Source organism: Oryx dammah, unplaced genomic scaffold (assembly GCF_014754425.2).
Source record: "Oryx dammah isolate SB20612 unplaced genomic scaffold, SCBI_Odam_1.1 HiC_scaffold_5, whole genome shotgun sequence".
NCBI classification, from domain to species: domain Eukaryota; kingdom Metazoa; phylum Chordata; class Mammalia; order Artiodactyla; family Bovidae; genus Oryx; species Oryx dammah.
The window spans coordinates 22,086,682-22,104,424 of record NW_024070189.1 but is presented as its reverse complement, the minus strand read 5'-3'; the positions used below and the strand labels follow the sequence as shown (position 1 = coordinate 22,104,424).

The window sequence follows — 17,743 nt, the reverse complement described above, 5'->3', positions numbered from 1 at the left end:
CTGAAACCTGGCTGAATTATCCAAAGAGAATTCACATGACAGAAATGACTGACTGTGTCAGGCCACAGGCGCTAAATATGTTACTTATTTACAAATGTGTACAGGTATTAAAAGACGCTTACTCCTTGGAAGGAAAGTTATGACCAACCAAATAGCACATTCAAAAGCAGAGACATTACTTTGCCAACAAAGGTCCGTCTAATCAAGGCTATGGTTTTTCCAGTGGTCATGTATGGATGTGAGAGTTGGACTGTTAAGAAGGCTGAGCACTGAAGAATTGATGCTTTTGAACTGTGGTGTTGGAGAAGACTCTTGAGAGTCCCTTGGACTGCAAGGAGATCCAACCAGTCCATTCTGAAGGAGATCAGTCCTGGGTATTCTTTGGAAGGACTGATGCTGAAGCTGAAACTCCAGTACTTTGGCCACCTCATGTGAAGAGCTGACTCATTGGAAAAGACTCTGATGCTGGGAGGGATTGGGGGCAGGAGGAGAAGGGGACAACAGAGGATGAGATGGCTGGATGGCATCACCAACTCAATGGACGTGAGTTTGAGGGAACTCTGGGAGTTGGTGATGGACAGGGAGGCCTGGCGTGCTGCAATTCATTGGGTCACAGAGTTGGACATGATTGAGCAACTGAACTGAACTGAAAGAGGCATTTGTATGGTATATCAAAAAATAAAGTTTTAAATTCAGAAATTCTTGAATAAGAGCTACTATTATTCATTTGTATATAAGGGTTTTTGTAAAAATATTTTATCAGATGTGAGGGAAAAAACCAAATACCCACTTTAGAATTTACTGTTTACAGCGTTTCTTATCCTAATACAGTAGCTCTAAATAGTTACTGAGTTTATTTACTAAAACATAAAGATAAGAGATTTAATTGATATGAAGAGGCTTTCAGAATCTAATTAACCTCCCAGCTAGTCATTAACATAATGACCTTTAGAAATAATTGACAGGGATTTTTTTTTTTTCCTTATTGAAAACTTCCATTAGGTGGCTAAACTTCGGGATAACACAGAACACACTAAATGCCACTGAGACATGACTGGATAACATGCCAAACAGCTATTCGTAAAATGAGATATATTCCCAATAAGATAATCTATCCACCCAATCTGCTGCATCCATATGCAGCATTTGCCTAATTATAGTGCTTTTAATGATGGAGTCTGGAGTCTTTATCCAGAATGTCCTATGAATTATTTTGATCATGAGGGTAATGAGGAATGTATAGCTGCCACCACTCTCTGTACCCACTGCTAACCACCGACATCACACTTGCCTGCCGAGTCTGGTCTTGAACTCAGAATCTTCCTTGACACTTGCTCTTGGGAGCCACTAGCAACTGATGGGCACGCACAGGGAGGGGCCAGGAGATGCAGTGCTCACTTCACTGTGTAATAACAGGCCTTTTATACTGTGCTTCCAAAAGTGTAACGTGCTTGCCTTCAAGAGTTAGTTTAATCATATATCAGTTAAAAACATTTTTTTTATGGTATGAAAAATGTTCACAAATGTACTTTCAAACTCCACGCTGGAGAAAATAGATATTTGGAAAGGCTCTGGTTCCTTGGTACTCAGTCTGGTTCACAGACTAGCAGCATCAGTTATCATCTGGGAGCTTGTCAGAAATACAGACTCTTGGGCCCTGCCCTGTGCTCACTGAATCAGAATCAGCCTTTAAGCAAGATCCCCCCAGTGATTCAGACTGGGCCAGAAGCATTTTGTCTGAGACCCTCTGATGTCTCTTGTTAGATCCTGGCCGAAGTACCACCACTGCTCCTCTTTTTCCCAGGAATCTACATATATTAGTCTGCAAGTCTTTTATTTTCCACCAGGGCTACAAGAAATATCTCTACATTGTCCACATGCCTTTTTTTCCCCCCTTATATAAAGTGATGAAAGTGAAAGTTGCTCAGTCGTGTCTGACTCTTTGTGACCCCAGAGACTACACAGTCCATGGAATTCTCCAGGCCAGAATACTGCAGTGGGTAGCCGTTCCCTTCTCCAGGGGATCGTCCTAACCCAGGGATCGAACCCAGGTCTCCCGCATCGCAGGCAGATTCTTTAACAGCTGAGCCACAAGGGAAGCCCAAGAATACCGGAGTGGGTAGCCTATCCCTTCTCCAGTGGATCTTCCTGACCCAGGAATTGAACTGGGGTCTCCTGCATTGCAGACGGATTCTTTACCAACGGAGCTATCAGGGAAGCAACAGCCTTTATCCATCTCTGGTTCTCTTGAAAGAGTCTTACCTTTTATTATTATTAGAACATATCTGACTTCAATGAAGAAAATTTGGTAACTTTTAATATTTATACCATAATGATCATCAGTAAGTTGTTTATATATATATATACATAAGTATATATACACAGGTATAGATGTTTCTGAATATATGCATACATATATATATATATCCATGCATACATGCTCAGTTGCTCAGTTGTGGCCAACTCTTTGTGACCCTATGGACTGTAGCCCACCAGGCTCCTCTGTTAATGGAATTTTCCAGACAAAAATACTGAAGTGATGTGCCATTTCCTTCTCCCGGGATCTTCCTGACCCAGGGATTGAACCCATGTCTCCTGCATCCCCTGTGCTGACAGGCAGATTCTTTACCACGGAGCCACCAGGGAAGCCTGATATATATGTACATGTATATAATATTTATTAAATGTCTACAATATGCCATACATTGAGCTGGCAGTTGAAGTTATAAATAAAACATCATCATGTCCTTCAGAGAGAGGAAGTAGGTTTATAATAATAATTCTTAAAAATGCAGTGAGGCAGTTGAAATAATAAACATCCTTTGATTAAAGACTCATCATCTTTTATTCTGATTCTAGGCAGGACTCTGAAATTGTTCCTAAAGCTTCACTTTTGAGTATTTCATAGCCATATACTTAGTACCAACCCTAAGGAAATAAGGATATTCCACTCTTTGATATCTTATTTGATATGTTTTAAAACCAAATAATGTTACCTTTACCTAAGGACTGTCAATGGCTAGAATGCAACATTTGGTTCAAATGTGCAGTCCAACACCAAGTTGTAAGTGTCATGAACTCTGTAAATGTCATTAAATATTGATAATGATGATTCAGGCTAAATATGTTTTCCCCTTTCACTTTCAGATATTGAGGGAAAAAAACCATGAGGACTTTGGTTTGTTCCAATTCAAGGTGATTCATGTAAAATAATAATGATAAAATGGTGATGGTTAATAATTATAAAGCAGTTTCACTACTGACAAAAGGCTGTATTTTGAAACCTATTGTCTTTTCTGCTCCTACTATTATTAAATAATTTTCTGTTGACTCTGTTAGTACTAAGCCATTAGAGCTGTGTAATGAGAGAGATGAGAGGTAATGTTATTGCCTTGTGCATATAACTTGAGTAATCTAACATGCACTTTATTTGTTCAACAGTGATTTTCTTAATAAATGACATGTGAAGCAGCTTTTCATGTTTATAAAATATATGCAAATTAAGCAAGTGCATTATTTTTAAAAAGGAATGGATTTTCAAATTTGATATACAGAAATTCATTGTGGATTGATGAGAAATATGAATACATTTTAGACCTGTTTCTTTTAGACTTTGGGGAACAAATATAAATTTGATTTACAGAGACAAACAAAAGTCTTTTAAAGATATATAAACAAAAACAAACATTACAACTTAGGAAAAATATGCAAAACCTTTTCTTTTACTGTTTTTAACAAAATAACTTTTTTCTTGTTTTCCTTAGAATACTCAACACTGAAGGTTTAAATCTTTATGGAATATACTAATCCTTCAATTTTCAATACTATCTATCTAAAAGCAATTATATAGTTAGTTTAACAGAGGACAAGGCAGAATTACTGAGCTACTCGCAGTAAGAACTATTTTAATTATAATTCACAGTAATCTAAGAAGAATTTTTAACGTAGCTCAAAAATATTACTTCTCTAAGTTTCTGGAAAAAAAACTGCTTTTCTGAAGAAATTAATTACTAATTATAAAGTTAAATACTAGCCTATGCTGCTTCAAGTAAGTTTAAAAATAGTAACAAGGAAGACCTACCATCCTTCCGTTCACAAGCTTCACATTTTAAAAAACAGCACGCATTACCTCGTTCACGTGGCCAGTGCTCCCTGTCAGCCTGGACAACTCAAAAGAACTTTCGAACCAGACGGTAAGCTTACTGATTGACTCTGTGGTTACTGGTGTGGGGGCAAAATGTGCTTTCAGTTTTACGATGAGTGTGTAATTCCAGACTGGTGTCTCTCAAAGTGAACATTTATGCTTTGGATTCTAAAATCTCAAGGCTACACAGTTCTTCACCTCTGAAATGCACTGTTCTAATTTCACATTGAACAATTAATCCTGGTGTCGATTTGAAAACACAATTAGTTAAATGCCTCCTTTTTCAGATTTCAGTCTAGACCAGTGCTCTCTCACAGAACTTTCTCGATATCAATGTATTCTACATCTTCCCTTGTCCCATTTGCCAATCACTAGCCACATGTGGCCAGTGGCTACTGTATTAGATGGTACAGATCTAGATCACTGTAGCTTTTGATAGTGCTTTGATGAAATTTATAAAATTTTAGTGAACTGTTTCATTGGAACTATAAAACATTTTTATACTTTAAACAAGTAACATTATGCTATACGGCAATCCCATGGCTATATCCTATTATAACTGTCTTCCCCTGTTTATTTTTTCTACAGATATATGCTGATGGCCTAACACTCTCTCAACCTCACATTAAGCCCTGGAGATGTGATGGAAAACAAAATGTGCCCTGCCTTCCAGAAGTTAAAAAATCTAGTGTGGGACAAGCAATTGGACAATAGCTTCAACAGTGCTTTGATAGAGAAAACAGAACATACTAGAATCCTATATTAGAATATAGGAAAAACAATAAGCATAAGTTACAGAGCATCTCCAGGATATTTCCAAAAGTATAAACTGGGGCCTGACTTAAATGAAGGATAAATAAAAGCCAAGCAAAGGCTGAGTAAGGAATGTTGAAGACAAAACAAACAGGGCTTCGAGAAGCTGAAGGATGTAAGCATCTTTAGATGGCTTGAGTATAGGATGGGAACTGGGTGAGGGGGTGGCTGAGGGAAATAACAAAAGGTGAGGCTAGAGAAGAAGAGAATTACAGAGGCTAGATCACACATGACCTTGTGAACAACCTTGACCAAGAGACCTTGAGGGGCCTTGGTTATGTTAGTATCTCCATCCATTCCATGGCACATAGCACATGGTAGGAATTCAGCCAATCTTTGTTCAGTGAATGCATGAAAGAATGAAAATTCAACAAATGATCAAACATATAAGTGAATGTTCTTTGTCTTTTAGAAAAAGTATGTGTAACATATACCTATAAAGCATATATATATTTCATGTATCTATATTTTTATAAGAATAAAATTGAAACCTATTTAATTGGGTTATATAAGGAAAGCTCATGTAAAAGAGACATATTTTGATATTTTATATCTACTCCTGACTTTTATAATACAGAGTTTGTAAAGTCCAATTCCACTATTGGCTGAATTTGCTTTTCAACAAAAACTGTTCTTAATTTTTATCAACTATGTAAAGGTAGTTAACTTATTGATAACCTCCAGGAGCACTGTGGAATACTAAAGTGTATTAGCTATTTTAAGGCCTTTGCAGACCCAATTCAGGCCTTAATTATTACTGTGCATGGAGACATTTTGCTAGAACTGTCTTTAAATCCAAAAACAGGAATCAGGTAACAGAAAATAAAATTTCATGTAAATATCATCTCTCATTCTCCCTTTTTGCCCACCTCACTTGCATGCTCCCTCTCTCACCCACACACAGACTCTCTTCTTCTCATCCTTGCACCTCAAAAAGAAAAGCCAGTAATCTTCTCCCGAGAGAGCTGTGAATCAGAGGTCCTTTCTGCAGGGGTTACATCCATCTTTTTGATTTCCCAGGGAGCGGCACGGGTTCTTATGTTTTATCCCATGGCCACACAGAGTCACTTAGTCACTAGCCCAGACTAGATGAGCAGCTCAAACAGAATTACTGAGTCACTAAAGGGTGAGAGGTTCCCTCCTGGCAAGGTGCTAAGTGATGCTCCCAAGTGGGTTTTGTGGTTAGAAAACATGCGCTGGATATGAGGTAACCTGTCTGGGACTTCTGTCTCTCCAAGGATCACCTAGAATGATCTGGTGATCAATGACCTGTTTGAAGTTTTGTTGAACTGTTTAGCTGAAGCCTTCCTTTCAGCAGTTTGTATTACTTTAATGAGATTATTGCTCCTTTGCCCTCTGACTGTTCCCAAGCTAATTTTTGTCTGTTTCATATCCTTAACACGAATGCCTGTCTCCTGGTTCAGAAGTCCTTGAGCGGTGCTGAACGTAAGCCGGTGCCTGCTAAATCCTTGCTGAGTGAAGAAATGGCTCTACAGGCTTACAGCATGTCCCCTGGGACCTGAGATCTTCAGTTCATCCAGAAGTGCTCAGCCCCACGTCTCCTTCCCCAGCATCAACTGTGGGAGTCGGCAGGCAGCCAAGAGAACCAGGAGTGCGCTAGACAGGCGCAAGGGGATGAAGGGAGCAGTTTCTGAATACCGTCAGAGCCTCCACTGAATTTCCACAGCCTCACAAGCTACCATTTTGGGTAAATACCTAGTATACTTGTCCTAGAGTTAAATAAGATGGACTTTCTTCAAAGGAAATGTTTTTAATACAATAATTGTTTTTTTTTTTTCCCTACCCAGTGGATTAAAAACTTAACACATTTACAAAACCTGGCATATTTATATATTGTATCTAAACAGATATTCAAGCTGCATTATAATATAATAATAAAAAAACCCGATCCCAGTCTGTCTATTAAGTCTTTGTAAGTCTTTGTGCCATTGTAACAGTAGTGCTAATTATCAAGCAAAGACATGATAATTACAAAGAGCTTTTTTGCTAAAAGAAGGAATCTCTTTCAACACCCACGCACTGCACAATTTCCTATGACCCTGTAACACTACTCTGGTATGGCCCAGAAATTTGTATTTCAGGCTGAATACTGGGAATCATGTTATTCCTCTCTCTTCGCCCATCTTTTTTTTTCTTGTGAGTAAACTGTTTTCAGAGGGTTAAGGGAGAGGGGTAATGGTCCAAATGGGAAATATAAAACTAATGACCCTTCATGAAACATATTATGCTCCTCATTAAACTTTCTCAGTTAAGTGTATTCCATTAAATTAAAATAAATAGGATTTGAAATTTTACCCAGGAGTAGTAAACTATCCTAACTTTCAACTTTGTGTTAGATCTGTTCTAAGAATAGATTTCTCAAGTCCCTGATGCATCACAGGTTCTTAGCCTGCAACACAATTTATGTCTTCGTCTTGCAGAGGTCTTCAAACTTTGTGTGTGTAAGAATTACTTTGGGAAACTTACTACAAATACAGCTTCCCACCGAGATCCCTTCTTCTTCACCAAGGATCTCAGGCACACTGACTTCAGTGAAACACACTTTGAAAAGTACTCTCTGTATTGTTCTGATACACACTTTGTCAAGTTTAGGGATCACACTTGACTGCTTTCTCCATCATCTCAGTTATTACTACAGTGTGGGAAAGCCAGATGGTGAGGACTGTTGTGATTTAGGTAGTAGAGCAGGCCAGTTCCGAATCATGATAGACTTATATGTGATTTTCAGAGAATCAAAGCTTCTCTAGTTTGGATCTCAGAGCCTCAGAATGTCTTTTTGAGAGATTCAGAACTTTAATCTATTGATGTTAAGGGCAACATAATGATGGAATTGCTACTCTACTCTATTTTTGCTTTTTAAAGAATTACATTGTACAAAACTTTCCTCCTTTTTGAGATGAGAAAACTTCAGACCTGAGAAGTAGCCAGTTTGTCATCAGTAAGACTGTGCAAGGCAAGGGTTCAAGTGCAAGCCCTTTGACTTTCAACTCAGTTTTCTTCTCATGACCATGAAGAAGTCTGGTTGAGACACCCATCTGTCCCAGAATATGAAAATCTCTCTAGAGTATGTGAAGTTTTAACTCTCCTTTAAACCATAGAGTATATTCCTGAGCAAAGCCCATAGAAGATAATTTTATAGATTTTTAAACTCCTAAGAAAACAAATCTAAAAAGTCAAAGTTTCACCCAGATTAATACAGTTCAACTGTATTTCCCACCATATGAAGGACAGGAGCAGTTCAAGTTTGATGACAAATTCCAATTCAATTTTTTGTTGTTGCTCTGCAATGTTTATCGTAATGATTTAGGTAATGAAGTGGAGTTTTGAGTATGGAGTTCTGTCTTCAGAACCCAGGTTAACTGCGTGTCAATGTATGCAAGCATGCATGTGAAAGCACTTTCACATGTGAAAACACTTATGAGGTTTGACAACTGTTAATATTTATGTATTTTCACATTTATATCTGTGCATGAATAAAATGCTATCTGAAATACATACTAGGTAAATTTTATAAATGATCTTAAATTTCAAGATCAAGGCAAGCCCACAATTAAAATCACTGGTCAGTGAAACACTAAATGTGTAGTAATGCAAATCTGAAAGGATTTTAAAATACACATATTAGACAAGGGTGATTCAAGAAGGATGAGATTAATAATTTGACAAGATGCCTGATTCCTAGCAAGAAGCAGATTCACAGAGTCCCTACTATCATACCACTCTCACGCTCTACTTATCCTCTACTTTTGTTTCTCTGAAATTATTTGCTTGGTCTTATTAGGCAAAAAATTTAAAAAAAATTAAAAACTTTCAAGTAAAAGTAAAGAAATGAGAATTAATCTTAGACAATTATAACAGGTAAAGAGAAGATGGATGTAAGAGGCAGATTAATTTGATCAGGATTAGAACTACATTTTTTCATAATATGGAACCACTTAAAGCAATGGCAAGAATAACTTGTATGCTGGTAGACTGATTCTGAATACACACTTCTGAAACATTTATTTTCTCTTAATTCTGGAAAAGCAGTCATAATCAAGGAAACCATGAGGAGAAAGACAGGAGGATAAAATAGATGGGGACATCTTATCTCTGAATAATGGGGATATATACTGCATTATACCTCTTCCCTTTTGGTTAAGTATTCATTGCTTACGAAGGGTACTATAAGGTAATAACATTTAAATAGCATACATGTGGGAAACATTTAAAATTGTATGGCAATGTTACTTATGGTAAAAGATAAGAAATATTTTTGAGTTTCAACATGGTGCTTATTCATTTTTGGCACAATGGAACCATGTTTAAAATCTAACTTTGATAAAACACCAAGTGACATTTAGAAATTCATTTTCATCAGATTTCTGATTCCACGTGTATCAATAGCACTATATTAAATTATATGATTTTGGGGAAAAAACACTTCTGGGAGAATAACTGTCTTTACTCTTTCAGCAAGAATACATTAGGAAGAATGAATTAGAAAGAAGAGACATAAAGCGAAAAACAAATGAAAAGTTACAGTGAGCTCACTTTAATTTTTTCTTTGACTATGCTGCCAAAGCATATACTTAAAAGAAACCATGAGAAGTATATACTTTAGTATATACTCCAAAGCAATCATGAGAAGTCACCTAAAATGTGGGTGAGCTGTCCCCGTAGCCACACTTCTCATTTCTGGTGGCCTGACACTGGGGTGGACAAGGACGACTCAAGAAGAACGAGATTAATAATTTGACAAGATGCCTGATTCCTAGCAAGGAGCAGATTCACGGAGTCCCTACTATCATGCCAGTCTCACTTTGCATTTTGATAGAGAGAGAGAGGGTGGAGTAAGAATTGGGGCAATCACTCTGGGTACACCTGCGGGCGTTATAAACATTTTAGGAAAAGGAAATCGTGCTTGTGTGGAGGCAGGGAGGAGAAGGGGGAAGGTCTGCACGCAAGCGGCGCCACCTGAGTTTAGGGTTCACCAGGCGCGCGTGCACGCTCACCTCCACGATGTCCGAGTTCGTCCGGCTCTCGTGCGGCTCGTTGTACTCGGTGTACTTGAGCAGCACCTTGTCCATGTCCGTGCTGGCGTACTGGAACAGCTTGTTGGTGCTGTTGAAAATGATTAGCGCGATCTCACAGTCACACAGCACGCTCAGCTCATATGCCTTCTTCATCAACCCAAATTTCCTCTTCGTAAACGTCACCTGGAAGAAAGCAAGCAGGCGGGTTTTTTAAGAGAGAGAGAAAAAGCACGCCTTGAAAACAAAACAGTACTTTTCCCCCTTTGTAACACCAAGTGTGTCGTGACCAGAGCCCTTGGCACTAACGCGTTTGGAAAGAAAGCAGAGAGATCTAAAACCAATTTCTGCTTAGAACTGTGATTTCTAGCTTGCTGCTGAATGCAGAAACTGTAAATGCCAGATTTTGTGTAGGGCGTTATAATGATGGAGACCTGGGACCTGTTTTGTTGAGCAATTCAAGATTTTTTTAAAAAGTCAATTTCAGCAGTGTTAGCATACTTCTTAATTATAAATCTGGAGTTTGTATTTTGGCTACTCGAAGACTGGACATGACATTATGGACATAGTATTTTAGATCTGTGTTCAAAACTTCTCAAAATTGTTTAGTCTCATGCCATTTAACTGAAAACACTTGAAGGGATCCTACTGTACTTTTTCAGACAGAGTAATATTCTGTTTTCTAGAAATCCAGCAGGGAGTTGGGAAGAGCTTTAGCCATAATACTGTTAGGTCTTGGTTTCATTCTTCTGTGTCCCCTACTTGCTCTCCCAAGCCAGAAATTCTATTGTTATCTTTGCCTTTCTCTTCTTTTATTCCAATCTATTACCAAATCCCGTAATTTCTTTCCTCAAAATGTTTCTCAGGTTCCCGCTTCCTCGTCTATTTCCCAGGCGTCTTTATCATTCCCGTCTTTATCAGCTTCCTGTCCTAGGCAATCTTCCTGTCTGAAACCATTCCCTCCTCATCATCCTGATCTTCAAAACCTCACTCTCGTCACTGCCTTTTCTTCCAGATGAGTCGGCTACAAGAGCTCCTCTGGCTTCAAACACTTCCACCTGCCAATGCTAAATGTGCATGTCCCTGTTCCCAATTTCAGTCTTCTCTTGAGTAAACTCCACTTGGCCCCCCCAAAACCATGAACTTTCTTAAGTATAAGCCTGTATACTTTGTGGTCCAGTGTTTCCCGGCAGGTTTTTGTAGAACAATATTTCTATAACATTCTCCTCAAGACACAGTTCAGTGGTTCAATACGTGTAGGAAATGAGGCACAGTGGTATATTAAGGGCTGAGCAACTTTTAAAAACTTCAACCTGCTTTCCAAACTTATTGTTGACAGAATGTTTATTTCTTTGCTTATTTATTTATTTTGAGGAGCACTTGCTGTCATTCTTCAGAACAAGGGTTCTGAAGTATCTAGCCGGGGAAATCCTGACTGACTGATGAATTACTATTATCAAAGGTGAGGCTCAAAATTTCCCCCTTCATCTTCAAATCCAACTTATCTTGCAGAGGTCAGTTCAGTTTTATCTACTACCTCAGTTCAGTTCAGTTCAGTTCAGTCGCTCAGTCGTGTCCGAATCTTTGCGACCCCATGAATCACAGCACGCCAGGCCTCCCTGTCCACCACCATCTCCCAGAGTTCACTCAGACTCACATCCATCAAGTCCGTGATGCCATCCAGCCATCTCATCCTCTGTCGTCCCCTTCTCCTCCTGCCCCCAATCCCTCCCAGCATCAGAGTCTTTTCCAATGAGTCAACTCTTCACATGAGGTGGCCAAAATATTGGAGTTTCAGCTTTAGCATCATTCCCTCCAAAGAAATCCCAGGGCTGATCTCCTTCAGAATGGACTGGTTGGATCTCCTTGCAGTCCAAGGGACTCTCAAGAGTCTTCTCCAACACCACAGTTCAAAAGCATCAATTCTTCGGCGCTCAGCCTTCTTCACAGTCCAACTCTCACATCCATATGTGACCACTGGAAAAACCATAGCCTTGACTAGATGGACCTTTGTTGGCAAAGTAATGTCTCTGCTTTTCAATATGCTACCTAGGTTGGTCGAAACTTTCCTTCCAAGGAGTAAGCGTCTTTTAATTTTATGCTTGCAATCACCATCTGCAGTGATTCTGGAGCCCCCCCAAAATAAAGTCTGACAGTGTTTCCACTGTTTTCCCCTCTATTTCCCATGAAGTGATGGGACCAGATGGGACCAGATGATCTTAATTTTCTGAATGTTGAGCTTTAAGTCAACTTTTTCACTCTCCTCTTTCACTCTCATCAAGAGGCGTTTTAGTTCCTCTTCACTTTCTACCATAAGGGTGGTGTCATCTGCATATCTGAGGTTATTGATATTTCTCCCGGCAATCTTGATTCCAGCTTGTGTTTCTTCCAGTCCAGCGTTTCTCATGATATATTCTGCATAGAAGTTAAATAAGCAGGGTGACAATATACAGCCTTGACATACTCCTTTTCCTATCTGGAACCAGTCTGTTGTTCCATGTCCACTTCTAACTGTTGCTTCCTGACCTGCATACAGGTTTCTCAAGAGGCAGGTCAGGTGGTCTGGTATTCCCATCTCTTTCAGAATTTTCCACAGTTTATTGTGGTCCACACAGTCAAAGGCTTTGGCATAGTCAATAAAGCAGCAATAGATGTTTTTCTGGAACTCTCTTGCTTTTTCCATGATCCAGCGGATGTTGGCAATTTGATCTCTGGTTCCTCTGCCTTTTCTAAATCCAGCTTGAACATCTGGAAGTTCACAGTTCATGTATTGCTGAAGCCTGGCTTGGAGAATTTTGAGCATTACTTTACTAGCTTGTGAGATGAGTGCAATTGTGCAGTAGTTTGAGCATTCTTTGGTATTGCCTTTCTTTGGGATTGGAATGAAAACTGACCTTTTCCAGTCCTGTGGCCACTGCTGAATTTTCCACATTTGCTGGCATATTGAGTGCAGCAATTTCACAGCCTCATCTTTACCTACTTGCTTGTAATTCCAAAATCTAGAGTCCTACTCCTTATCTGTCTCCAGAAACTCACTGGATATCCTCCACTCCTGTGCCTATCTACAAGTCTTAGGAATGTCATACTCCCAAAGCCCAAATTTCATCTTCAACCTCGAATCTGCTCCCCTTCCTGGGTCCCCGATCTCATCGTAAACTCAGTCACCCAAACTAGAGACCACTGAGTGGAGTGTGAACAACCCTCATCCCACACTTCTAGATAAATGTGTTGACAGGAAGTGTGGACTAGCAGACAGAAAATCTGTCTTCCTGGTCTCCTCACTGGCCCCTCCCCCTTTTGTTAATACTTGTTTTACCTATCACCTTTTATTTTTTGTTATGGTTCTGACATTTTATAACTTGTACGACTTTCTGGGTGATCACTGGCTTAATGTCTGTCTTCCACTATGCTGCACATTCCACAAGAGCATGTACCATTTCTATTTTGCTCACTACTGTATCCCCAGGGCCTAGAACAGCAGACATATGGGCACAGGGTAAAGATCTATTGTCTAAAAAGGAAACAGGAAAAACTATTTTGCTGATTTTTAGAAATATCAAAGTGATATATGTTATATAAAACTGTGGAGACTTCCCCGGCTGCCCAGTGGTTAAGACTTTGCCATTCAATGCAGGGGGTGTGGGTTTGATCCCCGGTCAGGGAGGTAAGATCCCACATGTCACGGGGCCAAAAAACCCAAACATAAGACAGAAGCAATACTGTAATACATTCAGTAAAGACTTTAAAAACTGCCGACATCCAAAAAAAAAAATCTTTTAAAAAGTTTGAAAAAAATACTGTGATAGCTTTCCCCACCAAATTTTCATTTAGCAACTCATAAAAGGAACTTTAAAAAGATAAATCTATACTTTAATAATGATTATATTCTGATATCACATCTGCATGGAAGGCAGCATGACAGAAAGAACATGGGGTATGGGTTCAGGGGCGCCTAGATTTTAAAGCATATCTTCTATTTTTTAGTCATGAGAAATTAACTTCTTCAAATTTGATTTTTCTCCGAGTTTGACTTTTCATTTATAAAATGGTGATAGCACCTACTCTTGGGGTTGCTGAGAGGATTATATAAAATAACATATGTACAATATTCAGTTCAGTTAAGCTTTGCATTTAAAGTAGAAGCTCAATAAATCTGTTTTTATCCCTTTCTTGGTTGACTTATAGGAAATGAACTTACAAAATATACCTGTCTTAGTGGCTCAGAGTCTACTGATGAAGATTATCTGAAGGTCTTACTACAGTCTTCCAGATAGAAAGATAAAACTGAACTATGGAATCTCCACTGATCATTCTTTGGAAAATACAGCATTTAGGTATTTACGAGCTGACATCAGCTAGTCAAAATCGACTAATATACGTTATTTATGCTTCAACTTGGATAATTTTTCTTTGTAATATCTGCCAATGTCTCACCTTCTATTTTGTGTTTATTGATTGCCTTACTAAAAAGTACTTCAAATAAAATACAGCTAGTGTTTTCATATCTGATTATCATATTACTTTAGAAGCTTTTTTTATTCTGGTTCATTCAGATGAGTCATGATTAGTATTAGGGATGAGCTAAATAAAGACTATCTTTTGAATTATACAGATTTATACAAAATATCTTTTAATAATTCTCTTAGATGCAGTTGAGTTATGCAGACATACTTGCACATTGCTATTTGTTTAGTGAAATAGGTTACAGAGACATTCAGTGCAGAAGTCACTGACCCAAAATACTTTCATATATCTAAAACCACTTTTAATCAGACTTTCATGACCACAAACTGTAGGTGGAATGTCTCAATACAGTATGGTTTCTGTCGTACTCAAACCTCAGAATTTAGCACGTTACAACACTCACCATCAAAGTACATTTCGGCACAGAAATATCATTAAAGCCACTATTTGTGTTTACTTTTAGGTACTCCTCAACATTTGTGTAACCAAATAGGCTGCTGGATAATGCATATTTATTTAATAATACCTGTCAAAAAAGTCAGTGCATATAGCTTCTTTTCATTAAAACTGCAGACTGAAATGATGATAACTGCATTAAAGCATTTAAGAAAATATCTTCAAAATCTACTCTTAATTGTGCTAAATTTAATTCTGTATTATGTTCATATTCTTCATAGCATACTCAAAATGTATTTTATAATGCTTTTTCTCATTGTTCACAGTTAGATAAAATTGTTTTTCAGCATTAAGCTTTCTTAAGAGAACTGGGATATTACTCTTCATTTAAAATATGCCACTCAATGACAAAGATTGCAATTCAGAGCTTTTACACTTAAATATAATAATGTATTGTAATGATTACATTTTTCATAACTTGAGAATAGTTTGTAATGGGGACAAGTCCATTTCTACTTCAATAACATATTCGAACCTTAGGTGACATGGAAAACTGTTTTTACAGTAGTTAGGCAAAGAGATGCTCTTTTCCAGTGTGACATCAATCAAGGTGCACCAAGAAGAGAATAAAACCAATACTGTTTAAGTGGGCACTGAATTTACATTCAGTTTTCAAAATCAAAGAGACTTCACATGTAACATACATATGGAAAGCAAGACGACTCTGTAAACATTGAGCATTTTATGTTTCTTTTTCTTTACCTCTTGGAACAGAGCCCCAAATGTAATAATGATGATGTTTTATTAAGACATTTCAGTATTAAGTTGTATGTTAGCCTCACCATGAAAGACAGACAAATGTGAAGGTAAAAACTAAATTTTATAATCACAGGAAACAAAAGGGGGAGGATCTTAGAGTTCAAATGATTGCATTCAATTGAGCAAAAATTTATTGAACTTTCTAATGAGTTCAGATTTTTAAAGAACATGCATTTGGCAAAGTAGTTGATGAAATCCTCATCACAAAACTATTGATTTGAGATTAGATGGTAGCATTTAAATATGAATTAATTAACCAGTGTTAAGTTTAAAGACAGTCTCTTGCAATGGCCTATGGAGTTCAGTAACTTTCCTGCCTGAGGCACCATTTTTATCATTGGTGTAGAGGAAGATGTAGCCGGCATGTTTATCAAATCTGCATACAAGGCAAGCCGGGGTGATAACCCAATAGATGGCAGAGTCTCTATCCATATATAGCTCCCTCTACACACTGGAAAGCTGGGTCACAAATAAGATAACAGAGATAAGGTTAAAGACTTCATTTGTATTTTAAAAAAACAGAATTATGTAATCTCAGGTTGGAGGAAAACTAACGTGATAGCTGATTATGGGAAAAGGTTCTAAAGTTATAGTGTTTCACAGTGGGAATTAATTATCCTAATGATCTCTTTGTTAGTCAGCACTAACTAATCCTTGGTACTATATTCAGCTCTGAGAATTTTAATATGACATTAACGATACCGACAAAATTAGAGCATCTATAGGATGGCAAACAAGTCTGAGAATAATTTTGCAGGAGAAATCATTGAGGGAATCTGGAATGTTTAAGGCAGAAATGCCAAACACTTTCCAAGATCTGCAGACTTCGTGGCCATGTGAAGAGGCAGATGAGTTATTCTGTCTTATTCTATAGAGCGGAGTTAGCAAGCACTGCTGAAATCATCGAGGTTCAGCATAAAGGGAACCCTAGTGATGAGAACTGTCCAACAGAAGCCCTAGCCTCACGAAGTTAAGAAGCAGTTCTTTCCTGAATATGTTCAAGTAGGGCTGCGTATCAAGGAAGATGTAGAAGGTGTTCCTGAATTAAACAAGAAGCTGGACTAGAGATCTTTAAAATATTTATTCCAGATTTTAGATGTTCAGATTCTATGCCTAGGTAGCACAGACCTTTGGGTGAAGGGGAAGTTTAGAGTGAATGAAATATGATTTCCAACAAGAATCTATTTCTGCAATTTCATTCTGTAGAATACTTTATATTTTGGTCACTCAATCTCATCAATACATTACCATAATCACTTCTAATTTTCATATTCCAAGAAATAAAACTAGATTACTTTCTTTTTGCAGTTAGAAGAGATATAAAAAAGACTCTAAAGAACTGGAGTGGACAGTAAAACAACTGTCCAGATTGATAAAATAACAAATTCCCACTGTTAAAATATTTTGAAAGAAGCAGTATCTATACATTGTTACTGAGGCTCTGGGTGTGGAAGCAAAACCATGGGAACTGAAAATCAAGTCTAAGCTCTGCCATGTATGATCCGTGTGCCCTTGGCCTTGGGTAAATTGTTTAACTTATCAGTCCCCCGGTATCCTCATCTGTAAAATGAAGGTAATAACAGGAGTACATAAAGGCTGTATATTGTCACCCTGCTTATTTAACTTCTATGCAGAGAACATCATGAGAAACACTGGGCTGGAAGAAGCACAAGCTGGAATCAAGATTGCCGGGAGAAATATCAATAACCTCAGATATGCAGATAACATCACCCTTATGGCAGAAAGTGAAGAGGAACTAAAAAGCCTCTTGATGAAAGTGAAAGTGGAGAGTGAAAAAGTTGGCTTAAAGCTCAACATTCAGAAAACGAAGATAATGGCATCTGGTCCCATCACTTCATGGGAAATAGATGGGGAAACAGGGGAAACAGTGTCAGACTTTATTGTTTGGGCTCCAAAATCACTGCAGATGGTGACTGCAACCATGAAATTAAAAGACACTTACTCCTTGGAAGGAAAGTTTTGACCAACCTAGGTAGCATATTGAAAAGCAGAGACATTACTTTGCCAACAAAGGTCCATCTAGTTAAGGCTATGGTTTTTCCAGTGGTCATGT

At 38.1% G+C, this 17,743-nt stretch overlaps 1 protein-coding gene across 18 annotated transcripts in view; it reads right to left on the bottom strand.

Annotated features, from left to right (window-relative positions):
* Nucleotides 1-17,743, bottom strand: part of MEF2C (myocyte enhancer factor 2C) — a 176,132-nt gene that overhangs the window by 70,847 nt on the left and 87,542 nt on the right. For all 18 annotated transcript variants that reach the window (XM_040239667.1, XM_040239681.1, XM_040239686.1 and 15 more), the window contains one exon: nt 9,973-10,176. In XM_040239667.1, coding sequence (XP_040095601.1) covers nt 9,973-10,176 — 204 coding nt within the window. The remainder of the gene's footprint in view (nt 1-9,972; nt 10,177-17,743) is intronic.